Source organism: Tamandua tetradactyla, chromosome 26 (genome assembly GCF_023851605.1).
Source record: "Tamandua tetradactyla isolate mTamTet1 chromosome 26, mTamTet1.pri, whole genome shotgun sequence".
In the NCBI taxonomy this organism is placed as follows: domain Eukaryota; kingdom Metazoa; phylum Chordata; class Mammalia; order Pilosa; family Myrmecophagidae; genus Tamandua; species Tamandua tetradactyla.
The window spans coordinates 38,787,340-38,812,684 of record NC_135352.1 but is presented as its reverse complement, the minus strand read 5'-3'; the positions used below and the strand labels follow the sequence as shown (position 1 = coordinate 38,812,684).

Here is a 25,345-nt window from a genome sequence, read left to right as displayed (position 1 = left end):
AGAACTTCATCAAGAAAGTAGAAAGACAGCCTTCACAATGGGAGACAATATTTGGAAATGATATATCAGATAAAGGTCTAGTATCCAGAATTTATAAAGAGATTGTTCATCTCAACAACAAAAAGACAGCCAACCCAATTACAAAATGGGAAAAAGACTTGAACAGACACCTCTCAGAAGAGGAAATACGGATGGCCAAGAGGCACATGAAGAGATGCTCAATGTCCCTGGCCATTAGAGAAATGCAAATCAAAACCACAATGAGATATCATCTCACACCCACCAGAATGGCCATTATCAACAAAACGGAAAATGACAAGTGCTGGAGAGGATGCGGAGAAAGAGGCACACTTATCCACTGTTGGTGGGAATGTCAAAGGGTGCAACCACTGTGGAAGGCAGTTTGGCGGTTCCTCAAAAAGCTGAATATAGAATTGCCATACGACCCAGCAATACCATTGCTAGGTATCTACTCAAAGGACTTAAGGGCAAAGACACAAACGGACATTTGCACACCAATGTTTATAGCAGCATTATTTACAATTGCAAAGAGATGGAAACAGCCAAAATCTCCATCAACAGAAGAGTGGCTAAACAAACTGTGGTATATACATACGATGGAATATTATGCAGCTTTAAGACAAGAGAAACTTATGAACCATGTAATAACATGGATGGACCTAGAGAATATTATGCTGAGTGAATCCAGCCAAAAACTAAAGGACAAATACTGTATGGTCCCACTGATGTGAACGGACATTCGAGAATAAACTTGAAATATGTCATTGGTAACAGAGTTCAGCAGGAGTTAGAAACAGGGTAAGACAATGGGTAATTGAAGCTGAAGGGATACAGACTGTGCAACAGGACTAGATACAAAAACTCAAAAATGGACAGCACAATAATACGTAATTGTAAAGTAATCATGTTAAAACACTGAATGAAGCTGCATCTGAGCTATAGGTTTTTGTTTTGTTTTGTTTTGTTTTGTTTTGATTTTACTATTATTACTTTTATTTTTTTCTCTATATTAACATTCTATATCTTTTTCGGTTATGTTGCTAGTTCTTCTAAACCAATGCAAATGTACTAAGAAATGATGATCATGCATCTATGTGATGATGTTAAGAATTAATGATTGCATGTGTAGAATGGTATGATCTCTAAATGTTGGGTTAATTTCTTTTTTTCCGTTAATTAAAAAAAAAAAAAAAGAGAAGGGATAAAAAAAAAAAAATAGAAATTGGGTTCACTTTGTAGTAATATAGGTCACGATATATTCATTCATTCAGGAGAAACACCTAAGATCCCTGAATTTAAAAACTGCACTTGTAAGACAAGTAGACACAACATGTTGCTACATATATGAAAACTTAAAAATGAAACAAAAAAATTAAATGACCGAGGAATAGGATTCATCTATGTAATTTCGTCCAGTGAATATTTACTGAGCACCAACTATGTAAGAGATTAAACCCCAATCACAAAATAGCAAATAAAGAGGGAAAATTAAGTTTCCAAACATTTGTAACCAAAGTTTGGCGGCTGAAGCAACTGGCAATCTCGTTGTGGCCCTAACTGTATGTTTGCATTCATATGTACTCGAAAGTATGTAAAGAACCAAAAAACTGTGGTTGTTAACCAAAACAACATTCTAACACCCGAAAAGTAACACTTGGGCCGGAAGAGAGTCCTCGACGTTTCTCGGCTTTATTTCAGGATGACGCCTGGTCACCACCTGGGGTCCCAAGCTCACCCACACCCCAACTGGCCTCGAAACAAGGCACACCCCTCCCGCCTCCTGGCAGTGATTCCTCACTTTAATAAGCCATCACTGCTGTCACTCAAGATGCTTTGCACTACCATTGGTCCCAAACTCTTACTGGTCGGCAAGTTTCTGCCAACTGGCAAGCACTGACTGCCTTTATTTTCGAGAAGAAAGGTGCACGGGGAAACGAGGCAAGAGAACTTGACGTCTGTGGGCTGACGCTTGTACCTGAGTGACCCGCGATCCCCACCGCCGCCGCGACGACTCGGCCTCTGGGCGGGGGCTTGTAGCCTGAAGGGAAAGGGCTCAGCCGGGAACTGGTGCCCAGGCCATGGAGACGCCGGCTCAGAGTTTACTTGCCCACGCCGGTGGAGGCGACGGCTGGGAGAGGACCAGAGACAGCCTAGATCCCTCCGAACTCCGGGTACCTCAAGCTGCAGCAGCCCGAGCTGCGGACTGGCGGAGTTTTGACGTTTCCTATTGTTGCCGGAAGTGACGTGTCGGGCTCGGGCCCTTAAAGAAGAAGCATTTTTATCCCCGCCGGGTACGATTCGCTATAGATTCCTTGTGTCTCAGTCGGCAGCCCGAGCCTCTCTGCCGACCATCTAAAATGATACCGACTTCTCCACTGCACCTTGTGAAGGGCGGAGCCATTGCGAAGGTTCTCAGCCGAGTCCCTGCCCGGAGGGGTGTGGGCAAACCGGCTGTGGAATCTGCAGCGAGGTATCCGAACGCGCGGAGCAGCTGCAGCGCCGCAGGGCTGGCGGCGGGTCGCGGCGCGCTTCGAGCGGTCGGTCCGGATCCAAACGGTCGGCGCGAAGAGCGCGCCTGGGTGCGGCGCCGGGCCGCTGGGACGCGTCGCTGGAGGCCGGGCCGGGGTTTCGTCGCCGTCTCCACGTGCTCCCTCCCTCTCTCCGGGAGGTGCGGGGCCGGAGGCCGGCGAAGCCCTCTTCCATGCTCGCGGCTGCTCGGGGAGCCCGGGGGGCCGGCGAGGCTGCGCCCTAGTCGGACACAGGTCGCCTCTCTCGCGTTCTCTTTCCGAGGCCCCAGGCGGGGACGCACGACCAGGTCTGCCTTTTCATCCTTTTCCGTCGGGCGGAGGGAGGGGAGCCCTAGATGTGCCTTGTCCCCACCAGACGACGCGGCAAGACTCGTGCCGGCTCGCCCTCGGCTCGCCCTCGGCTCGCCCTCCCCGCTTAGGTTGTGACTTCAGGGCTGGCGGGTTGTCGCCTGACTGGTTCCTCCCGTCGGATCATCGGAGTCCAGGGGCGATGTGGCTTTTCGCAAATACTGCCCATAAGGAAGAGGAAGGAGCGCAGTCTGCTTTCCTTCCTTGCATTTCCCTGGTGTTTCGACTATTTGTTCACCTTCCTAGAGGACTGCAGATTTTCCCCTACCATGGAAAGTTAATTAATCCTTTTTTAAAATTCTGGAATCATGGCTGTAGTATGCAATTTTTCTAAAATCAGCCCCAAAACTTTTAACAGCTCTGAAGACACCACTGCCCCAATGAGTTCTGTCTTGACCCTTACTCACATTGTTTCTTTCCAGTTTTCTTAATGTTTTCCCTTTCTCGCGCTTAGAACAGTATTTCCCTAATATATTTTAAGGGTTTCGTAAACTTAATTTTCCTCCTCTTTACCTCCCTATTTTTTCCTTTTTTTTATTAGAGACGTTGTAGGTTTACAAAAAAACCGTGCAGAAAATACAGAGTCCCCCTGTACTCCCCGGATTAATGGCATTAGTATGGTAGTCCATGTTGCAATTGATGAAATAATATAATTGTAACTGCAGTATTCACCACTATTAATAGTCCGTAGTTTACATTAGGGTTCGCTGTACTGTCTTACCCCTTCATTTTTATATCCAGTTTTTTAGGTATTATCCACCTTTATGGGTTATATCACAAGTCTTATTTACAGTGTAGTTGCATTCTAAAAAAAATCACTTTGAGCCCGGTGGCATTCATTTGGGAGGCATCATTTTCATGCCTTCTAAAAATAATGAGATTAAGCCAGGTTAAGAATCTTTAATCTGCTCTAGTATACCACTTGTCCTGCCTCACACTTAGGAAGTTCAGTGCAGCTCTGACTTGTAGGCAGACTTCTTTGGAGGAAGCTGGAAAGCAATTTTGAGATCTTGATTGAATCTAAGTTGAGTAATATCTCCTTTCTGCTTTTAATTTCTTTTGATAAGGGTTATGAAGTGAAAATATTAATTTTTAAAGTAAATTATTTTTCTTCTCTGAAAATAAAGTGTTAATTCTGGTGCTTTTCAGTTTTATGATAAATCTAGTCAAGCCATTCATGAAAATGTAGGCCAGTAGCTGTAATTTTTTTCCCCTTGCTTTTGGAGAACTGTTTTTTCCCCTATAATGCTCAGATATATTTAATCCTTTTGCCTTTTCTATCCTGTTTTGTCACTTATCTCTTTCACCTACAGATCCAAGCTGTACTTGGATCTTACTTTTCTTCAAAATATTTATTCTGCTGGTAATGCAAAGGATGTGTTCCAGGGACATACATTGTTGTCAGAAATTCCATTACCAGAGGTAGAAATAACATATGAGGCACTTAAATGTGTTCCAGGACATCAGAAAAAGGAAAAATGAAAAGTTACCATAAAAAGTTAAGCATAATTACATGTGCTGGAAAGATGGACTATATATCTTGAAGGATTAAAGGAAGTCTGAAAGAGATATAATTTATCTTAAAGTTATAGAATGTTTTAGGGGAAAAAGGCACCCTTAAATGAATTACGTTAGGACAGATGGCTCTGGAAAACAAACTCAGACCTACTATATTGGCCGGTGGCAACACCCATTAGTAGGTTTCAACCAGATTAGTGTCCCAGTAAAGGAAAGGTTGGTCTTGGGAGATTTAATTGTTCATCAACTCCAGTCATCTTTCAAGATGTTAAATAGTACCTTCTTTGCTAGTATTTTGTTTATAGTGTGAATGCAGGATCACTTCTTTGTTAGTTATCTCCTGTCTGATTATATCTGAAATTTCCATGACTAATGTTCTATGCATGAGTGTATAGAAGTAATTTAAATAATATTTTTATTGTTTTGATGAGGAGGAAACTAGAAGCAGGAAGATTCTGCATTTCTAAAGAGAGGGAACACTGGTCATTCTACCATGAGGAAAAGAGTTGAGAAATGGGAGGCTAGGGGCTTAAAATAGAAAGTGTACTAGTTAGGATTTTGCACATAGTTAGCCTTATTATCAATATTTATCTATAGATACGGACATGTGTGAGGAGATGCTTTGTATACTGGGCAGTTGCTCGAATGCTGATTAGGAAGAAAAGATCATATAAACTTTTCTTAACCTGACTTATGAATTGTTCTGCTTTGTTTTTTTTTTTAATGTCAGTGATTTCACTTTAAGAAGTTTCATTCCCAGAGGATTCATTATTCACGTATTGCGATATACTATTTTTCTTCTGTGAAGTGTCCATGGATAATGGTTACAAATAGATATTTTAAAGTGTGTTATTGAGTTTTGCCTTGCTGGTTTTAGTTAAATAAACCTGAATTTCAGAAACCTTTTTATCTCTTATTAAAGGTTCTTAACCATTTATTCATTTTATATCTCTCCTTTGGGAAATATCTCTTTAAGAAGCTAACGAAAGCTATACCCTATGCAGTTAAATAAATCATTAAAAAATATCATTCCATGGTAATTATTTTCTTTGGAATTAAAAAAAAAATCAACCATTTTATTTAAAATTCCAAAGATTGTTCAGGTCTTTTGGTGCAAATATGTATATATTTCTGTTATGTAAATTCCTAGAAGTAGTATTTTTTGTTTTGTTTTATAATTTGGGTTATGCTTCAGCTGTATTTTATTTTGTTGCTCATATTTTTCTGCCTTTGGCCTTTGGAAGCTCTTTCAGTTGGCTCCTGTATTAGTTAGGGTTCTCTAGAGAAACAGAATCAACAGGGAACACTTGCAAATATAAAATTTATAAAAGTGTCTCACGTGACCGTAGGAACGCAGAGTCCAAAATCCACAGGGCAGGCTGCGAAGCTGATGACTCCAATGGATGGCCTGGATGAACTCCACAGGAGAGGCTCGCCAGCCAAAGCAGGAATGCAACTTATCTCCTCTGAGTCCTCCTTAAAAGGCTCCCCATGATTGCATTTAGCATCACTAATTGCAGAAGACACTCCCCTTTGGCTGATCACAAATGGAATCAGCTGTGGATGTAGCTAACGTGATCATAACCTAATCCTATGAAATGTCCTCATTGCAACAGACAGGCCAGTGCTTACCCAATCAGACGAACAGGTACCACAACATGGCCAAGTTGACACCTGTCCCTAACCATGACAGCTCCTGAATCCCTTAAACATTCCTCCATTAGTGTGGGGGGTGTTGGCTTATTTGTTGAGTACTTTTCTTAACTATGTTGCTCATTCATGGTGCCTTTTCATGTCTGGAAAGATATGACATTTACTCCTGAGAGACGTTTTGTTATTACTTCACAATTTCCTGATCTCTTTGAAACTCCTGTTCATCAGATTTTAGAGCTTTCACACTTTTCAGTCTTTTTGTCCGTTTCTTCTACATCTGGAATATTTCTTCAAACTTATCTTCTAACTTTTATTGAGATTTTTATTTCTACTGTCAGTTTAAATTTTTTTTTATAGCTTCCTGTCCTTATTGTGTTGTAATAGCTTTTCTAATCTCATTGAGAAAATAATACTGTTTCGTATTGAAACGTTTGTTTGCTTTGTTTTGTCTCTATTTTTACCATATTTTTCTGTTTTTTTGTTTTATATTTGTCTTCTACCGTTCATATTGTAGGCTTTCCTCTAACAACTGCTGTCCCTTGAATTTGTATTCAGTTGTAAGAGTGAGGCTCTTAAAAAGGTGATTGGTAGTTCTTTGGGCAAAGCAGGGGACTTGTTAGTGAGTGAACTTTGCTGCAGGCTTATTGGGTGAGGCCTTAGTCTTTTCAGTGGGGTCACCCTCAAATGTCAGAATTTTTTAGTTGTTTCTCTCTAGGTCTAACTTTCTCTAGAGTAGAATTAACCAATATGCTATCATGGAGTATGTAAGTCTGCTTTCTTTGAGCTGAGCTATAGAAGGAAGATGTAATTAAAATGTCAATTTTCATTTAACATTTTTCCCTTTCAGCTCTTGTTCCATACTGTTTAACTTGCTTAATATTCCTGAGCTTGTTGCCTGTATTCGTCAGGTTTCTCTAGATTTATAAAAGCATCTCATGCAACCATGGGGACATTAGAGTCCAAAATGTATAGGACAGGCCATGAGCTGGCAGCTACTAAGAAGACCCTCAACAAACTCACTAGGAGAGGCTGGCTGAAGCAGAAAGAGACTCTCTTCTGAATTCTCCTTAAAAGCCTTTGGATGATTAGATTAAGTGTCACTCATTGCAGAAAACACTCCCCTTAGCCAACTGCAGATGTAATCACCCATGATTGCAACCAACGTGCTCATGATTTAAGTCCATGAGATGTCCTCATGGCAACAGATAGGCCAGTGCTTGCTTTACCATACAACTGAGCACCATCACAGTGCCTCTTTGGTATAATCTCTTTAGAGTGTAAAACTCTTTTCTTCTTCCAGGGAAGTAGAGGTGGTTGCCTTGTGAGCATGTTAATTGTGTACAGAGGTGTGGGAGAAAGCAAAGTCTAGGGTTTGGCTGTTTCTTATATAGACTTTCAAATAATCATCCTAGTTCAGCCCATCCTTCACCTGTCAGAGGTATCAAGTATCCCTCATTTCTGAATCCATCTTACTTCTGCTGGTTTCCTCCTAAATAGTCAGATGGGATTGGCCTGTATCTCCTCTGCTAGGTACTTATCACTCATCCATCTGCTTGCTTACCATCTTCCAAAGTCTTGTTGATACTACTTTGGTCATGTGGCATCCCCTCCAGTTCACCTTACCCTAGTGGGATGCATAGTTTTTATTCATTCAATTTCATTTTAATGGTGTTTAGGAAGAAATGATGGGTAGCATGTATTTAATCTGCCATATTTAACCAAAATGAAACCTGTTTATTTTTTTAACTTACCTATTTTTTTTATTAAAAAAAGGCATCTGAGGCAACTATTTGAGGTTCAGCCCTGAAAGTAATGACTAAAATCTTTTACAGACTTAATTTTGTATAAGCATTTCTCTAAACATTAATGAACGTTATTTCATTTCAGTGCATTTTGTCAAATGATACTTTTTTATTCAGAATAAAATTTGGGGGAGAGTGTCCTGTAGTATGAAACTAATTGTAAGAACATAAATGGATGTAAGGCAAACTCATTTTTTTCCTAAGGAAAAAAATTGGGAGAAAAACGCTTATTAGAGTAGTAGGAAAGATAAATTAGGGGAACAATAATTGGTATTAGATATGGTAAATGCCAATAGAGTTGTAAACAAAATAGAACAGAGAAGCTTCAAAAAATACACCAACTTTAAAATCAGTGTTTCATGAATATTTATTTTTTAGGTGAAAATTGTAATTGCTTCAAGAGTTGGAGGTGAATTGAATGTTAAGTAATGGCAACTGGTGACTTAAAGAGAAGTTTACGGAACCTAGAACAAGTGCTTCGCTTGCTAAATTATCCTAAAGACGTGGATTGTATAGGGTAAGCTATAATGTAAAAATTACTTGTATTCTTTTTAGTAATAATTTGAGATTATATGAAACATGTTGGGAGTATCTATAAAAGATATAGATTTTATAGGGTCCTACAAAATGTTAAATGGTTAAAAAACTAATTTAGAAAGCATGGAATTACAGGATTTTGTTACTACTTAGTATAAATTAATAAAAAATTCCAACCTAAGAGATTTAAATGCCTTTCAGCAGTACAGTCATTTTCATCCTCTAACGTCATAATGAATAGATTGCAGTCATTTCTTCTCAGCCTAATCTATGTTTATTCATTTTTAAGGAAAATATGTTTTATGCATGTAAACCTTTTTTTTGTTTGTTTATTTTTTTAAATGAGAGCTTCTAGTCAATAGGTTTCTGGGCAGGCACCGGGAATCAAACCCGGGTCCTTGGGCATGGCAGGCAAGCACTCTTACCTGCTGAGCCACTGTGGCCCGCTCATCAATAGGTTTCTTGTGGCAACTTACACCTTACTTAAAGACTGTTTACTTGACCCTACTTTCAGCCTTTGATTTTAGGTTCCCCTTGCCAAGCATGAATTACTAACTTGTGGAATATGGCAACATACATTTCTCCTATAATCATGTCAGTCTAAAATGCTGCTGCTGTCGTTCTCTATCACTTAATCCTTTTTCTTCATAGTACTTATCCTTAACTAGTTATTGATTAACTGATTGAATATTTTCCCCACTGGAATATAAACTAATACCTGGGATTTTGTTTAGCTCCGTGCTGTATCTCCATGTCTAGAATTTTGATTAGCACATACTAGGAGTTAATTAGACATTTACTGAATGAATGAATGTCAAGGGACAAGTCCAGATTAGGCATATGTTCAAGTACTAGAGTGGAACTTGGTTAAATCAATCAAAAGTAGAATCCCAAAGTAATGGGCTTCATGTTACGCACTAGGAAAAGCTAATGCCATTAAAAAGTAGCATAGTTCAAGAGAAGGCTATGAATAAAACAACACTGAGGACAGTAAGGAAAAAGTTTAGCTCCAGTTAGTGAAATATGGGTAATATGTGTGAGTAGCAGATATGAAACAAATGTAATTCATAGTATGCACCATAAACATAAGAAACGATCTAGAACTTGCAGGGGCTTAAACAATTTAAATAGCTAGGATTTCTGCTTACCACTTTAAGCATCAACATTTTTTAAGGGCGTTTGGGATAGGAATAATCCTAAAATATACTGATGGTTCTGCCTTCAGAATGCGTATTCATTAAATTTTTTTTATTGGCCTAGGAGCTTCATTAAACACAAAAGTTTTAGATTTTTCTGTAACCTAGTAATAGGAATATCTGCAGGCTTTGTTGAGAGGCAAGGCTGCTTGGTTCTACCACGAGGAGTCCTGGATTGCTCTTTCTCTTTGTCCCACCCAACACACATGTGCATACACACAGAGTCCATTCAGTTTCAATTCTTTTTAACGTTCTGTGTTTGCTTTTTCTTTTTGCCATCAGCTGTTTTTTTCAGTGTATAATATCTGTTTTTCTTACTGCTTCTAATCTCCTGAGTCCTTAAAAATCAGGTAACCAAGCTTTTTAAGAGGTGCTAAATGAAGGCTTGCCTGTCTTCTGTTCATAATGTGCATGAGTTGATCATCTATTTTGCTGCTTAAAGTTATTTTTCCATTTCCTGGTTTTTGACTGTATTCCATATAGACCGTGTTGCCAGAGCAGGTTTCTAATTGATAAGATTTGTATGTGTAGAAAATTAGAAAACAGTAGAACACAGAGTGTACCAGATACTGAGTACTCTACGAGTCGTTCTGGGAGAGATCATTACGGCTCAGAAAGTTGTGGGTGGTTTCATTGGAAGACTTCAGATTTGACAGATGATTCCTAAAGAGTGAATAACAGGCAAAGAAAAGTGGAGTAACTTTCTGGCCTGGAGGAATCGTATAAACAAAGACACAGGTTTAGAGTGAGCCTTATATATGTGGAAGATAGTCACTTGATCAGCCTGGTCACAGTAGATGCTTTTTCCTCATTTTTCCTTATCTTAGATATCATAATATTTACCTTTGCAGGTTTGTGGTAAAAAGAAAATGAGGTAATGTAACAAGTGTTTGCAAAACCATAAAGTACATTTGACCACTGTAAAAGTGATTTTGTTTTGTTAACAGGAGAAAATGGACTAGATTGAAAGAGGCCAAGCTTTGGAAAATCAATAAATACTATGATAAATATACCATCAGTATTGGAAAGTTGTATATTTTTTTTAGCTAATTGAGGATAATATATTTATATATATATTTTTCTTTTCTTTTCTTTTTTTTTTTTTTTTTAACATGGGCAGGTCCTGGGAAACAAATCCGGGTCTCTGACATGGCAGACGAGAACTCTGCCTGCTGAGCCACCATGGCCTAATGATAATATCTTATTTTATAATTATTTGGCTGGACTGGTTTAGAGAGGGAGATGAAATCTAGGGGGCCTTGAGTGTTACTTTGTTATGGTTATAGTTTTAAGTTTTAATTATTGACAGCATTTCTAACATTTTTCCAGTTATCCAGCTTTGTAAGTTTATGCTCACTAAAAAGCCTTTTTCTTTGTTTCATTAACAGTTTGATAAAGGGAGAGACAGCAGCATCTTTACCCATCATCAGCTATTCTCTCACATCATATTCACCTTACGTAGCAGAACTTCTGATGGAATCCAATGTAGAGATCATAGCAAAGAATGACTTGCGCTTTATAGATGCTGTCTATAAGGTATTCTGAGTTTATGAAACTACTTATTTTAGAAGTTATTGATTGATTTTTGAAAAGTAATGTATTTAGTGGATTGGTGGTAGAGTGTTTGCTTTCCATGCAGGAGACCCAGGTTCGATTCCTGGATCATGCACCAAAAAAAAAAATAATAATAATAATAATAATAATGTATTTCTAATCACTCCTTAAAAGCAGCAGGTACGTTGACAGAGTATTTTCATGTTCATTTATCTTATTTAAATGCTGTCCCTATTGAAATCAAGTTGTAATTCAAGTTTGTTTTGTGGATGTTTCATATGCTAACATATGGCAACTGATAAACATTTGTCATTGGCTATTATTTGTCTTCTTTTGTCAGCTTTTAGTAAAATTTAGTATACTGGCAGAGATAATTAGAAGTGTGATTTTATTGAATAAAGTTTATGGTTCAGAGAATTGAGTTCATTTACTTGTTTATATAAAGGGAAAAAAATTGACTGTGATTGTGATCGTGTCCCTTGAGGTTTGATTTATATTGTTTCTATACTAATACACCCACTTGAACATGTATAGTAAATTACTATAGTCTCGTGTTTGATTTTTTTGAAAAACCTACTTTTTTTCATTACCTTTTGCTCAAGTACTATGACTTTCTTGATTTTTTTTTTTAAATGGTCAAGCGGGTTATCAAATCAAAAATAAAAGAAAAATAAGTAGAGATGCATTGGATGAATGGGATTGTTTATATTTAAGAGTCTCTGTTTAATCTTTCCTTTTTTAGCCTCTAATCCCCAGAAGCCTTCCAAGATAGTCTAAGGGGCACTGCTGATAAATCCTGGGTTCCACAGAGTATTTTGAAAACTGCTGGTCTAATCTTGTTCTCTCATTTTACAAACAATGAACTTCTACTCAGATGTCAATGACTTGTCTAAAATCATAGGACTATTACAACCAAATAGAATTACGGTTTTCTGAAATCTGGCTTGGCATTTTTTCTGTAGTGAGTTAAGAAATTATTCTGGTACCTATGAGAATATTTGAACTTTTTGATGATAGGTTATATTTTCCTATCTTTCTGGATAGCTGCCTATTTTCTAACCACTTCTCTAGCTGTCTGTTTTCTGTCTGGATACCACATCTATGAATCTCTTTAGTACCCTTTAGTTAATGGCTTGACCTCTTTGTCCTCTTAAAGATGGCCATTATTCCCCTGACCAGGGGACCATTTATCATTTTGCTTTTTTGAAACAAACTCACTTCTAATTGTGATGTTTATCTGTTCCTTTTTTTATAGCTTCTTCGTAATCAATTTAATTACAAACCAATTTTGACAAAAACACAGTTTCTCCAAAATGGGTTTGCAGAATGGAAAATACAAATTATTTGTGATATTTTAAATTGTGTGATGAAAAAGCACAAGGAGTTAAGTAGTCTTGAGAAGGTAATTTTATGAATATATTTTAATAGTAAGTTATGCTATATTATCCAGTATTATTTTAGTGTATAAAATCAGTGTCCTCGTTAGAAACTTAATCATAGCACAGGCACTGCTTTATTCACAGAATTGCATACCTTCCATAATTTGGTGTTTACTTTAACTACTAGTTGCTTTTTTATACATCTTTTGACTTGAAACTGCTAGTACTAAACTGTTCAAACATAATACATTTTCATCAATTCTTAATTTTCAAAGGTACAGTCTCATTAGAGTCTCATTACTTGATAGTTATATTTCAATATGAAAATTTAAATGTACATAATACTTTCACACAAGATTTATTAGCACTTCTAATAGTTTATATATATTTATTTTAAGACTTCATCACAACAAAGAAAGAAAATCAGTTCTGGTAAGGCAGAGCCTCTGGATAATGAGAAAATCCCTACAGAATCTGTTGGCATTGACATCACTGGCAGGTTTATGACATCAGGAAAGGTATGAAAACACATAGGAAATGTGTCATAGATTAAGATTTTTCTATCTAATTAATCTATTAGATATTAATCTATCTATCTAATTAATCTGATTAATCTATCTAATTAATCTAATCTATCTAATTAATCTAATATCTATTAGATATTAATCCATCTATGTAATTAATCTGATATACAAGGCTTACTTTTTTGACTGTCAACTGCTAAAAGATTCTAGTCAGATATTATTTAAAAATCTAGTAGAGATTTTTAAAGATGTTTACCATATTTTCATATGGCAGACATTCCTGAAGTTTTAAAAAAAGGGTAAAAATGTAAAATTTAACAAGCTCTCTCTTTTTGTTTCTCAGTCCTAATTCTGCCTCATTTCCCATATAGAGCAGCAGTGATTCAGATAGAACAGCAGTGATTCAGGAGATTATGTTAACTAGTCATTTTTTTTGCTATCTCTTACATAACTGCTCTTCCTAATAGTTGGAAACATATGACCACCATCAGTAATGGTGATAAGTTATGGTGATTGATTTACATGCATTCATATTTCTATAACCAAGTATAGTAATTAGAAGCTGTGTACCTGAGAAAAACGTGTTCTTAAATTTAATCTATTCCTGTGGGTGTGAGCCCATTATAAGTCGACCTTTTTGCCTGCTATAAGAGCTTACAACCTAGGCTCCATTTTTCTCATAAGTATTTTCTTAAAAAGACTATCATATTTTTTCTTTTGTTTCTGGCTTATTTCACACAACATAATGTCTCTGAGGTTCATTCACTGTGTTCCAAGCCTCATGACTTTGTTCCTTTCTGTAGCCACTCAGTGTTTCATCATGTGTATACATCACAGTTTGCCTTTTTGCTTCTCAGTCATTGTACCCTTCGGCCCTCTCCATCTATTGGATAATGTCCAAAATAACCAATCCAGATATTTACACACTGATGTTCCTAGTGGCATTATTCACAGTTGCCAAAAGAGGAAAGCCATCCAGGTGTCCATCAACAGTTGAATGGATCAACAAAATGTACTGTATCATACTGTGGAATATTAGTCAACCATTAAAATTACTGAAATTCTAATACTTGGGACAACATAGATGAACCGTGAAGGTATCATATATTGAGAAAAATAAGCTAGGTACAAAAGGACAAATATCATATAATCTCACTGATGAAATAATTAGAGTATTCAAACTCATAGAGTCAGAAATTAGAATACAAGTTACCAGGGGCACTGGTTGGGGTGGGGAATGGGGAGATAAACTTTAAGAGTTTCTGTTTGGGATGATGGAGAAGTTTTGGTAATGATGGATGATCATGGTAGCACAACATTGTTAATGTATTTAACACCACTGAATTGTATACCTGAAAGTGCTTAAAATGGGAAATTTTAGGTTATATGTTACCAAAATAAAATTTTTTCAAACTCTTAGAATTATACTATACAAAAAGTAAACTCCTATATAAACTATGGACTATAGTTAATAGTACAATTATAATAATATTGCTTCATCAGTTGTATCAAAGCTACCCACTAATGGAAAGTGTTAATAATAGGGAAAACTTTGTGTGAGTATGGAGGGGGTGGAGGGTGTTATAAGAGAATTATGTGTTTTCTGCATGATTTTTCTGTAAATCTATAAGTTCTACTAATAAATTTTTTTTTAATTAAAAACAAACAAAAGACAAAACAACAACAAAAAAAGAGGTAGGTAGAAGAGTCCTGTGGAAAGGTATGCTTTGACCTAATGTCTCTACTCTCAGGACTTTTTCCCTCTGTCATTAACTTGAATTGTTAGCTGAAGATTTAGTATTTTATAATAGAAATGTTAATGTCTCACACAGCCAGTTCTTGATTATTTCTATGTGGATTATGTGGTAAGCTTTTTTTCCCCTAACTTTTTATTATGGGCAATTTCAAGCATTTACAAAAGTACCCATCATGCAGTTTCAAAAATTGTCAACTCAGCATTAATAATATTTTGCCTTTATTCTCACCACTTTCTTAACACCATCCCTCCGAAACTGGAACATTTTGAAGCAAATCCCATATATCTTTGGATGAATATTTCAGCATTTTTCCTAAAATATTAGGATACTTGAAAAGAATTAAGATCTCAGTTTCATCATTGCATGTAAAATAATGTTAAAAGAATAAAAACTTTAATCTTTTAATTATATATATGCTGATTTAAATTTCTGTGAATCTCATAAAAAAGATAGGCTGTTTCTTTTGGAAGATTACTGTGGATGTTTAAAATAACTGTGTGAGGAAGAACTGAAGCAGCTTTTATATACTTTTTCTCTGCAGAAGAAAGCTGTTGTGATCCGTCACCTGTATAATGAAGATAGTGTTGACATTCCTGAAGATATTTTAAGTACAGATACAAATCTTAATGAAGGATTTGATGTGTCTGACTTAAAGGCTACTGAACAAAAGATTCCTGAAGCTAAGGCCCCTGAAATCAAGTCTGAACAAGTGAGAATTTTGGACTTTAACAAATGCGAATATTTCTTACATTAGTGTCTGATTATTTCAGTATCTACACTTTAGAATATTACTAGTCCTCTGAGTTATTTAGCATGATGTATTACCTAGGTTATTGTTACTTAAGAATTAATATATCTTATTGAATATAATTCAACAGATGTTTGTTGCCCTTATGTTTAGGGAATTGAGCTGTGTGTTTTGGGTACTATAAAGATGAATAAGACATGATACTTGGCTTCAAGGAATTTAAAACAAACTCTGCTACCTGTAATTATGGAAAAGATTGGCACATTCATTGCCTTTTCTTCTTGAGGCCTTACTGTCCCTTCCTTTCTGTCTTAGAAGACTATTTCTTTTAATCTTTATTGCCGTAGATCCCATTATAGTCTCTGATCACTACTACTTCTGTTAAAACTTCTTTTTCTATCCTTCTTCTATGTCTTGAGACTTCTATACATCTCAGTTTACACTTGCTATTCATTAAACTACCAGATGGCCATTGGGTTTATTTCCTTTTACATGGAAAACTGAGCAATACCAATTCATTGTGTCATCTTTTTGGGCCTTTCCTCTTAGCATTAGGCTAGGTGTTGTTAGGAGAAGCTAGTTAGTGTTTTATTGGACTACTGAAAATTGTTTTAGAAACTGTATACAAGTTACTAATTTAAACCTCAGGAGAACTGGATAAAATAGGTGCTGTTGTTATCTCTATTTTTGCATGATGAGCATAGGACCCTGGCTGATTTTAGAGAGAGCACTCTATCGTGCTTTACTACTGCTTTTCATAACTATTGAAAGAACATGGTGGAAATGGGAATATGTTGATTTTTTAAAAATTTCAGGTTTTTAAATATTTTTAATCTTTCTGATGATTTCAGGATATAAAGATTAATACTGAGATTATTACGCTACAGACAATGCTTGCTGAATGCCAAGAAAAGCTTAAAAAACTGACTTGGATAGAGACAAGGTTAGACTGTTTAGAGGAAAAAATGAAAGGAAAAGTGATGGTAAATGAAAAGACCTGGACTAATCTTCTGAGTCGTGTCACTCTTCTTGAAACAGAAAGGCTTTTGGCTAAAAAGGTATTTCTTTTCTTAACAGTTCTGAATATCTCAGATACTGTGAAGTACTTCCTTTATTCAATGTAATGTGTGTATTCTTTGGAAATGCTAAATAAGAGAATCTTTAAATAATAGGAAAATATTTAGTTAGAATGAAGTCCTTACTTACTATGTACAACTAGTTTTGTTGTTGTGGCTGTGGTTTTTTCTCTTCCATCAGATAAGGTGATCTGGCAAACCTGTAAATTGAGCTTTTATAACTGTAAATATTATTTGAAACACTTTAAATGAGGTAACATAGTATTTGACTTTGTTTATGAAAAACTTGAAATTATTTTATATCCTTTAATAGTACACATAGCCTGTTTTCACAGGGTGGAGCAAAAATGGCAAACTGTAAAATTGTAGCTCTTACTTCCTTATTTTACTCATTTCCTTCCATCACATTGTAAATTTCATAGAAAGTTTCTTGAATTACACAGGGTTTTGATTTCTGGCCTACCTAGATAGAAGGTGAAGTTATTATCAGATTCAAAAAAATCTGATAATATATATCAGATTATATTATCTGATTAAATTTAATATATATCAGATTATGTTTAATATATATATTAAAAATATATATTATCAGATTCAAAAAATTAGTAAATTTTTTCTGCTTCTCTATTTAAAAGATTGTATGTCTTATACATAGGAATATTTATATATTATCAAAAAAGTAACTAAAATAGTAAAACTTTTATCATACAGTCTTTGTACGTTATACTTGGCAATAAGAATATAAAATGAGAACGTTTTCTATAATCACTTCATTTTAAAACTAAACAACATTATTCCAGAACGATGAATATATAGAGTTTAAAGAAATGAGTGACGACTGTTCTTCCAGTGGAGACATGGCTTCTCTGCGTCCTGGTAAGTTCTTACAGTATTGACACTGGTCATGTGAGGAGGAGTTTGCAGAGAAGTGATTGTGATAACTACTTGGTGATTTTAATATTCTCAAGCTTTATATTTTGTGGAAATTGCAACACTCTCAGGCACAGAGGAAAAAATGAACCTACAGACTACTGAAGCCAAAGATCCTTAAGAAGCCTCTAGAGTGCCTGAATAAATTCCAGTGTTCAAAACTGGAAGTTTTTAGAGATGTTTTACTCCTTTTATCAATAAAGTGCTCTAGAATAAAAACAATTCTCCAGGGTTTCTAATTTAAACTTAAGTAAATATTAGATGTAAGAAAATGAACCACATTTGTCAATAACTGTAAAGTATTGCAAATCTCTCACATTTAAACAATCCACTGATGATTGGAAAGTCATAAGGACCTGAAATTAGACCAGGTCTTCTCCATGTCACTTGACTTCACTAGGCTATCGACAATTTCAGTGTGATTGAGAAGCCAGGATAAAATTTTCTGACCTGTTTTTCAGGAACAATGTTTGTTTTTCAAATCCTTAAATATTTTTGATAAGACAAAATTCAGTAATGTCTGAATTATGTCTTGTGTTTGTGATTAAATCATACTTGTAGAAGAGATATTTTGTCCAATTCAGAATTCATAGTAAAATTGAAATTTAAAAATCTGTGGATGTTTGTCATTAAATCTTTCACCCACTGCATATAAGACAATTTAATAATAACAGCAGCAACAACAATACGTTATTGTTGCAAATATGAGCTGGCACTATTAACTCATATAATTCTCAAAGCAACCTTGTAAGTTCTATTATCCGTATTTTTATAGATGAGGATACTGGTGTACAGACAGATTAAGTAACTATGCCAGAGGTCACGCTCCTATTGAATGATGAAGCAGAATTGAATCCAGGCGACTTGGTGCTAAAGTTTTCTCTTAATCACTGTGTGTTTAATGTACATGCCAATTTCAGTGCATGGAAAAAAATTTCAGTGATTATGTTGTTAAATATAGTAATTTGAGATGTCATTTCAGGTGTTTAATTTAATGTAGACCACAAAATTCAGATTTGCTAAAATGTTGATTTTTTTCTCCATTAATTATTCATTCTTTTATCCAACAAATGTAAGTTAAATCCTAAAATCCTTGAAAACAAGAACTTTTATCTTAATGTGAAAATCTGTCAGTATTTCTCTTTATCTCCAATGTCTACATATAGTAGAGCTCAAATTTTTATGCTCTGAAAGAATATTGAGTGCCTACTATTAATCCAAGCTTGATTCCACATGTTTTGGGCTTAGTTTTTTTTTTTGGGGGGGGGGGCTTAGTTTTTTAAAAATAACACTACTAAATAGCATGGTTTTAGTAAACACATAAATAAGTTTAAGTGCTAGATCTTAGAGTAATGAGCAGATTGGTCATTGTCTGAAATAGATTACAGATTATGAAAAAGTGAATACATGTTATCAAAGAATTCATATTCTGACCTTACACATAATGTGTGAATTCTTACACATTATGCTTTACTTATACATGCTACTTGGAGGTAGAGTATTTGATTTCCTTTGAATACAGATTTTAAAATCCTAAAATCTTTGATTTTAGGATCAAAGATTAAATTGAGTGTGGTTTTTGTGAAATTCAGATTCATTTTCCCTTTTTCAGAAATATAGTATTCTTTGGGGAACTGTAAGGTATCTCAGTGTCCCAGTAAGAGTGAGTTAGTAAGGGCTTTTATTATAATGATTGGGCTGTGGTGGGTGATTTTGTGGAGTCCTCAATGAAGTGAGGATTCATCTACTTTGAGTGCTGTCAGGAAGCAGGAGCAATTGGACGATTGATAATACAAATGAAGCGGAGCTGAAATTTTCATTAGAAAAGAAGGAATAATCATTCATAATAGCTGGGAGAGGCTTATAATCTGATCAGTTTTGTGGTCACATAATGTCCTTGCTTTGTCTATGGTCAGATATAATTACAGGGTGATCTTTTTGTTGTTGTTTCTGTTCTATCAGTGTTGTGAGGTCACCTCATATGATGTTGATTTTCTATGAAATTATTTATGTTCAGTAGAGGATAAAGTGGACCCTAGGTTTTGGTTGCCAGGCATGCACCAACTGTCAGGGGCTGTTTTTGCTTGTTTCTGTTGTTTGCTTTGTTTTGTGCCTTTTTCCTAGAAGAAAATATATTATTAATAAAGATGTGGAACCACAAGAGAATATGGCTTGTTCCAGTTTGGCTAGAAAGCAGGGTATATGTGAAGACATGAAAGAAGTTGAAACGCAGTAGAAAAAGCAAATCTTAAGAGTTTATCCCAAAGCAATTGTAGTGTTTTTAGCAAGGCATTATTATAGGGTCAGATGTGTGTTTCAGAAAGGTCATCATAAAAGCGGTGATTGGTTAAAGAAAAGTAAGATAGGCAAGGCCATTACCTTGAAGGGTGTTTTAGCCTCTACTAAGGCCATTAGGGTGAGGATACAGACCAGGTGGTTTTATTTTGGAGATATTTAAAAGTTAGAATTGATAGGCTTTGTATACTGATTAATGTAGAAGGGGTGAAGGAGAGGAAAAAAGTCAAGACTGACTGTTTTGACTCAGTGATGGTATAGTTGTTAGGTTTAATAAAATAGAAAATTCAGGTGGAGAAAAAGTTTGGGAAGAAGATAATGAGTGTACTCTTTTGTATATATTAAATTATGTGTGAAACGCCTAGGCAAAGTATCCAGAGATCAGTTGGATAAACAGATTGTTCCTTGTTTTTGAAGTACAGGTTTACAGATTATAATTAAACAGCAAAGGTTCTGGTTAAACATCTGGTTCTGCTAATGAAATATGGTCAAAATCCTCTAAAGTTGACAATTAAAGAGGAATAGTCACACAGAATTGGCTAGAAGATTTGGTGTCCCATACATTTGAGAATCCTTTTCTTCACTAGGGTCTGTCTGCAGTCTCTACTGCTACTCCATAACAACGCTGGCTCCTGGGCTAAATTACCGTTTCCTTTCCAACCTGCACTGATTTATCAGTTGTTTTCTCAGTTCCCCATAAGAGAGACCTTTATGTTTAAACAAGTAATACTTTACTAGAACTCAGGAAAGAAACGGGAAAAATTGTCACAAAAAGTATAATGCACTTAACTGATCTAGTTATTAAATATGACTAGTGTCCTGTATATACCCCACTCTGTAGCCTCTGAAATTTCCCTATAGGGCTGAAAAAGCCTAATTACCATAAAGTCTAGGTCCAGAATGCAGGGTTGAGAGAGCTGTGCCTTCATTCTGCATTCTAATGTATATAGAATATGCAAAACCACAGCTAACTATCTGTCTTCCCAATCCCAGTTTCCTGTCCTAGGAACAACTTCATTTTGGAATAATATAAGAAATAGTACTTTCAGAGGATACCCGTCTATACCTGTGGAAAATAATACAAGATTTAGGGCATTGTAAATATAGTTCCTGCCTAGTTTCTAATTATCCCTAGAAATTATATATTGTCCACAGCCCCTGCTTAAATAGCTGGGTCTAACTAGTATTTCAAGTTGTATCATGTCATCTTAGTTCCAGGTTCACTAACTGGATCAAGAGTAGACACCTAACCCCGGGAATACCAATCTAAAGCATATTGAGCCAAATCATATTCTCCCAGGTATTTGGAATTAGTACACCAAGAGTGAGTAAGCCAAATGATGTTGAGGCTGAGCTAGGATGGCTGTTTTGTCCTAGACCATGCTGATGAATAAGCAGAGAAACAGCAAATCATCAAGAGAGTGAGGGAAAAGAGAGTGTGGGGCTCCATGAGAGACAGAAAGTCTGTCTAGTTGTTTCATTCCTCCTGTGGTAATACTTACATTTCCTATTTGAGATTGACTATGTAGACTTACAATAAAACTGCATTTAATGAAGTTTTTTTTTTTGTTCGTTTGTTTGTTTGGCACTGATTTTGTAGCCAAATATATTGTGAATAAAACGGGTGGTGCAGGGTTAATTCAGCAGAAGCAGGGATTGGTGAGGAGGCGCCTACTCCTCAGGCTGCCTAGTGAAGGAGAGGATTATTGGTTTGGGAGAGGTGAGGAGGTAGATGTATGAAACGCTTAGAAGTTTCCTTAAGATGTGAGAAGTTATTAGAAATTTTCATAAGATTGAACAGAAGTAGTGGGAATAAGAAAAGATCTTTGAAGGCTAGTAGGAGATTGTAGGGATTCAGAAGTTTAAGGTTTTGAAAGTGCTTCAGATAAACGAGGTCCACATTTGGCTATGGATAAAGTGAGGTGTGAAAGTGAAAGTAAAAAACAGGGCCAAGAAATGGAAGCCTAGGTTTGGATGGGCTGGTAGACATTGAAATCTTTATGTTTGGCTATTGTAGTAGAATTAAACGGGAATGGAAGAACTTTTGTTCAACTTAAAATCATAATTGTTATATATATGTATGCATGTATATTTGCTTTGGGTAGGACTCTTGGTACCCCACAAAATATTGAAACTTTGGTGGATTAAATGTCAGTCATAATCACAAATTCCCTATATGTAGATTCATGTATTATTAAATAAAATATATTTATTCCTTTGTTTTTCTGAATATTAAGATTTAAATATTGATCCTGGGTGAGCCACAGTGGCTCTCTCAGCAGACAGACTTCTCACCTGCCATGCTGGAGACACAGGTTCGTTTCCTGGTGCCTGCCCATGCAAAAAATAAAAATAAAAAATAAATGAATATTGATTCCAAGATATTGTTCTTCTCTCCCCCCAAACCATAACTTATTATCTTTTTCTCATAGAGCTTTCCTTTTTAAAATTGTAATATATGTGTATGAATTTTTCATGCAGTGTTTATATAAAAATATTCAAATATTACAATGTTCTTGAAAGAAAAAGGGAAGACTAATAACAGTAGAAAAGTCACCTCCCACCACTCCATGATATAGTGCACCTGAATGATAAGAATGATCAGCAAATAATTCCTGGTGTCTACAACCATTTGATGACTTAGCCGGATAATGCTTGCATTAATAATTCCTTCCAGCTTATTTTATATTGTCTTAGAAAATGAAGCTATAAGAAATAATAAGCATCCTTACTGTTAACTAGTTATCTACATAGATTATATTTTATTGGAAGGATCATAAAAAAGGAACATAGAAGTCTTGTCCCAGATTCTTCCTTATTAGCAATTCTGAGACTGCTGCTTTCTTGGCAAAATAATTTCATGGAAAATTGTGGAAAACATTTTTGGAGCTTCTATTTATGGTTTTGCTCAGTTGACCTGTGAGCAAAATTATTTTATTAATAGTGAAGCATATCTGAAATAAGAAATCAGCAAGTTAGTAATTCTACACCAACATCTATACAGCATTTACTATGTGCCAACCCATTGAACTAAGTATTTTATAGGCTAAATTCTACCTTTGACAGAGGAGATAACTGGAAGTTTATTTTTCCAAGTCACACAACTAGTGAATAACTATCTAACTACAAATTCTATGCTTTTATTCTGAAACAACTTAAGAACGTACCACAAAAATCTTTTACAGTGTTAAATAGCCATTAAGAAGTCATTCTTTATGACTGCTGAAGTGCCAGTTTAGCAGAGAACAGTATAAGTTTGAAATCCATGGTTTTAAAAGCAGTGTTTTAACATTACCAAGTATTACTCTTTATATTTCCTTGTTTATTGTATGTTCTTCAGCTATTATATGTGTACTTTTTGCAAACCTTTTAATTACATAATTCAATAGAGTTGTCAGATGGTGAATTTGATATTCTTAGAATGTGAAGCTTTAGCATTTTTGTAGGAAACATATATACCTAGTAATCTAATTAGGCTTAAAATTAGGCACATTGTCTGTAGTGGTCTGTAATTGCTTCAGCTGTTGAAAGAATTTGCCATAACTTTGTCGAATGAATAATACTAGGACACTGGACGTGGAAGGTTATTCAGTTCTTTAGAAAAAGAAATTTGTGAATCTGAAATTGTGAGCATTACTGTTTCCATACCTGATTGCCACCTGGCACAGAACAATAGTGAAAACTTTGCAAAATGCTTAGCATTGCTGAATAAACAACATCATGACAGATTTATAGATCCTATGATTATAAATATCATTTTAAGAAAATGTTCATGAGTCAATGGCATTTTTAAAAAACAAATTATTAACTTGCTTATGTATTTAAATTGATTGCTGTCATGGTAAAGATAATTTTACATTTGGTAATTTATGTTGGCCAATTTTAATATCTATATCTCACAAGTAGGCTATTATTCTATAAGAACATTTAAAACTTACCTTGGATTTATACCACTAGCCATTTTATAGTAAAATAACGTTTGGTTTTCTTCCATCTGTAATTAAAATTTGTAGATATTATACCTAATGTGAAAGGAAAAAGCAACTAAAAATTAATTTCCTCACAGATAGAAAAAGCAAAGAGGAGAGGCCAGCAAGTCTTACTCTGTCTCCTGAGTATAATACATTATCATCAGATTCAACTCTCAGAACCTCAACTATTAATTATTGTGGTTTGAAAGAAATTTCAGAGGTAAGGAAAACTGGCAACTGCTTAGATGATTTCCTCTCTAAGGTCAAGAGAACAAGCAAGCATTAGTTTTAGTTGTATTTACAGCTGGCAAGAAAAATAGTGAAATTGTATAAATCTTAATCTCATAAAAATTCTTTCTGATAAGTAACAGTACTTAATGCAATGTTTTAGACTGTGTTTTTATGTTCAAGGTCCATCTTTGATGGTGGTTTACTTTGAGAAATAGCCTAAATTTGTTGCTTTTTAAATTAAAGGAAACAACAATCCAGAAAATGGAAAGGATGAAAAAAATGTAAGTAACAGAAAAGGGCAACAGAATTCATTTCTCTATAGGGAGTTGTATTAGATTACAGTACATATAGAATGTGCATGTGTGTTTCAAACCTTAAAGGTCTCTCAGTCAGGTGTGGAATTTCCTTCAGGACCCTGGTGAATAATAAATCCACCTACAGTTATGTGTTTGTGAGATGAGTCACTGTTTTGGTTTCTAACAAGTAATGTAAAATATTGTTAATGGAATTAACCAGGAATTAAAGGGTGCAGAGATTTTTTTTTTCCCTTTGGTTGATTCGTAATCAGAGTATTACCTATCTGTTCTAACTAGTTTATCAAAATATTAAAGAATATATGTGGGCGGATAGTTTGGAAGCACTTTGAATATTGTTGAAATATTACTAGCCTTTTCCAGCAAGATATTGATACGTTAGTATTAAAAATACTCTTACTTAGTACATATGAAATTGTGCTTATTTAAAGAGCAGTTCAAAGAAAATATACAATGACATTGTATATGGTATTATGCATCCTGCCACTTAAAATAAAACTGTATATTCTTTTAAATTTAAAAATTACTGAAATAATTTATGCTCCAAAAATTAAAGACATAATAATTGACTTTATTTGTCCCCCCCATCTCTGCCACTCCAGCCATAATACTAAACTTATTAAGTATAGTAGTAAGGTAAAGGTAGCTATACCTATAGATATGAAAAATATTCAAATTTATTTTAGGCTCAAAAACATGATTTAAAAAACTTAAAGCGTATGCTTTATTGTGAATTATTCATTTACTTAGTATATTATTTATTATATTTCAGGTTTGAAGAAACTGCAGAATTATTGAAATGTCAGAATCACTAACTGTAGAATTTTCTACATGAACTTCTCTAGGACTTGGGCTCTGTATATATTGTGTATTTTAAGAATTTTCTGTACAATTTAAATACGCTGCAATATTTTTATTAGGAATTTTTTCTTCAATATTGAATAAATACTTTAATTTTTTTGA

At 35.2% G+C, this 25,345-nt stretch overlaps 2 protein-coding genes across 7 annotated transcripts in view; one reads left to right on the top strand and one right to left on the bottom strand.

The window, feature by feature from the left end:
- FBXO8 (F-box protein 8) overlaps positions 1 to 2,482 on the bottom strand; it is a 52,194-nt gene extending 49,712 nt beyond the window's left edge. Inside the window, exon 1 of one of the 2 annotated variants that reach the window (XM_077144327.1) lies at positions 1,997 to 2,482. The gene's annotated coding sequence lies outside the window, so the exon portion shown is untranslated. The remainder of the gene's footprint in view (positions 1 to 1,996) is intronic. The other variant, XM_077144326.1, reaches the window with a different exon arrangement.
- CEP44 (centrosomal protein 44) lies at positions 1,926 to 25,345 on the top strand. 5 transcript variants are annotated; one of them, XM_077144322.1, is made up of 11 exons: positions 1,926 to 2,312; positions 8,249 to 8,387; positions 10,992 to 11,139; positions 12,413 to 12,559; positions 12,935 to 13,054; positions 15,359 to 15,526; positions 16,417 to 16,623; positions 17,442 to 17,517; positions 23,933 to 24,057; positions 24,312 to 24,349; positions 25,155 to 25,345. In XM_077144322.1, exons 2-11 carry the CDS (start codon positions 8,299 to 8,301, stop codon positions 25,195 to 25,197), a joined length of 1,161 nt encoding a protein of 386 aa, XP_077000437.1. In that variant the 5' UTR covers positions 1,926 to 2,312; positions 8,249 to 8,298; the 3' UTR covers positions 25,198 to 25,345. The 5 variants fall into 5 exon arrangements, with proteins under 5 accessions (XP_077000437.1, XP_077000438.1, XP_077000439.1 ...); XM_077144323.1 differs by lacking the exon at positions 1,926 to 2,312 and adding an exon at positions 2,330 to 2,491; XM_077144324.1 differs by lacking the exon at positions 1,926 to 2,312 and adding an exon at positions 2,542 to 2,836 and having other exon boundaries at positions 16,453 to 16,623.

Coding starts and splice junctions, on each gene's coding strand:
- CEP44 (XM_077144322.1), top strand. CDS start 8,299: ATGGCAACTGGTGACTTAAAGAGAAGTTTACGGAACCTAGAACAAGTG. Junction 11,140..12,412: donor TTATAGATGCTGTCTATAAG/GTATTCTGAGTT, acceptor CTTTTTTTATAG/CTTCTTCGTAATCAATTTAA. Junction 15,527..16,416: donor CTGAAATCAAGTCTGAACAA/GTGAGAATTTTG, acceptor TGATGATTTCAG/GATATAAAGATTAATACTGA.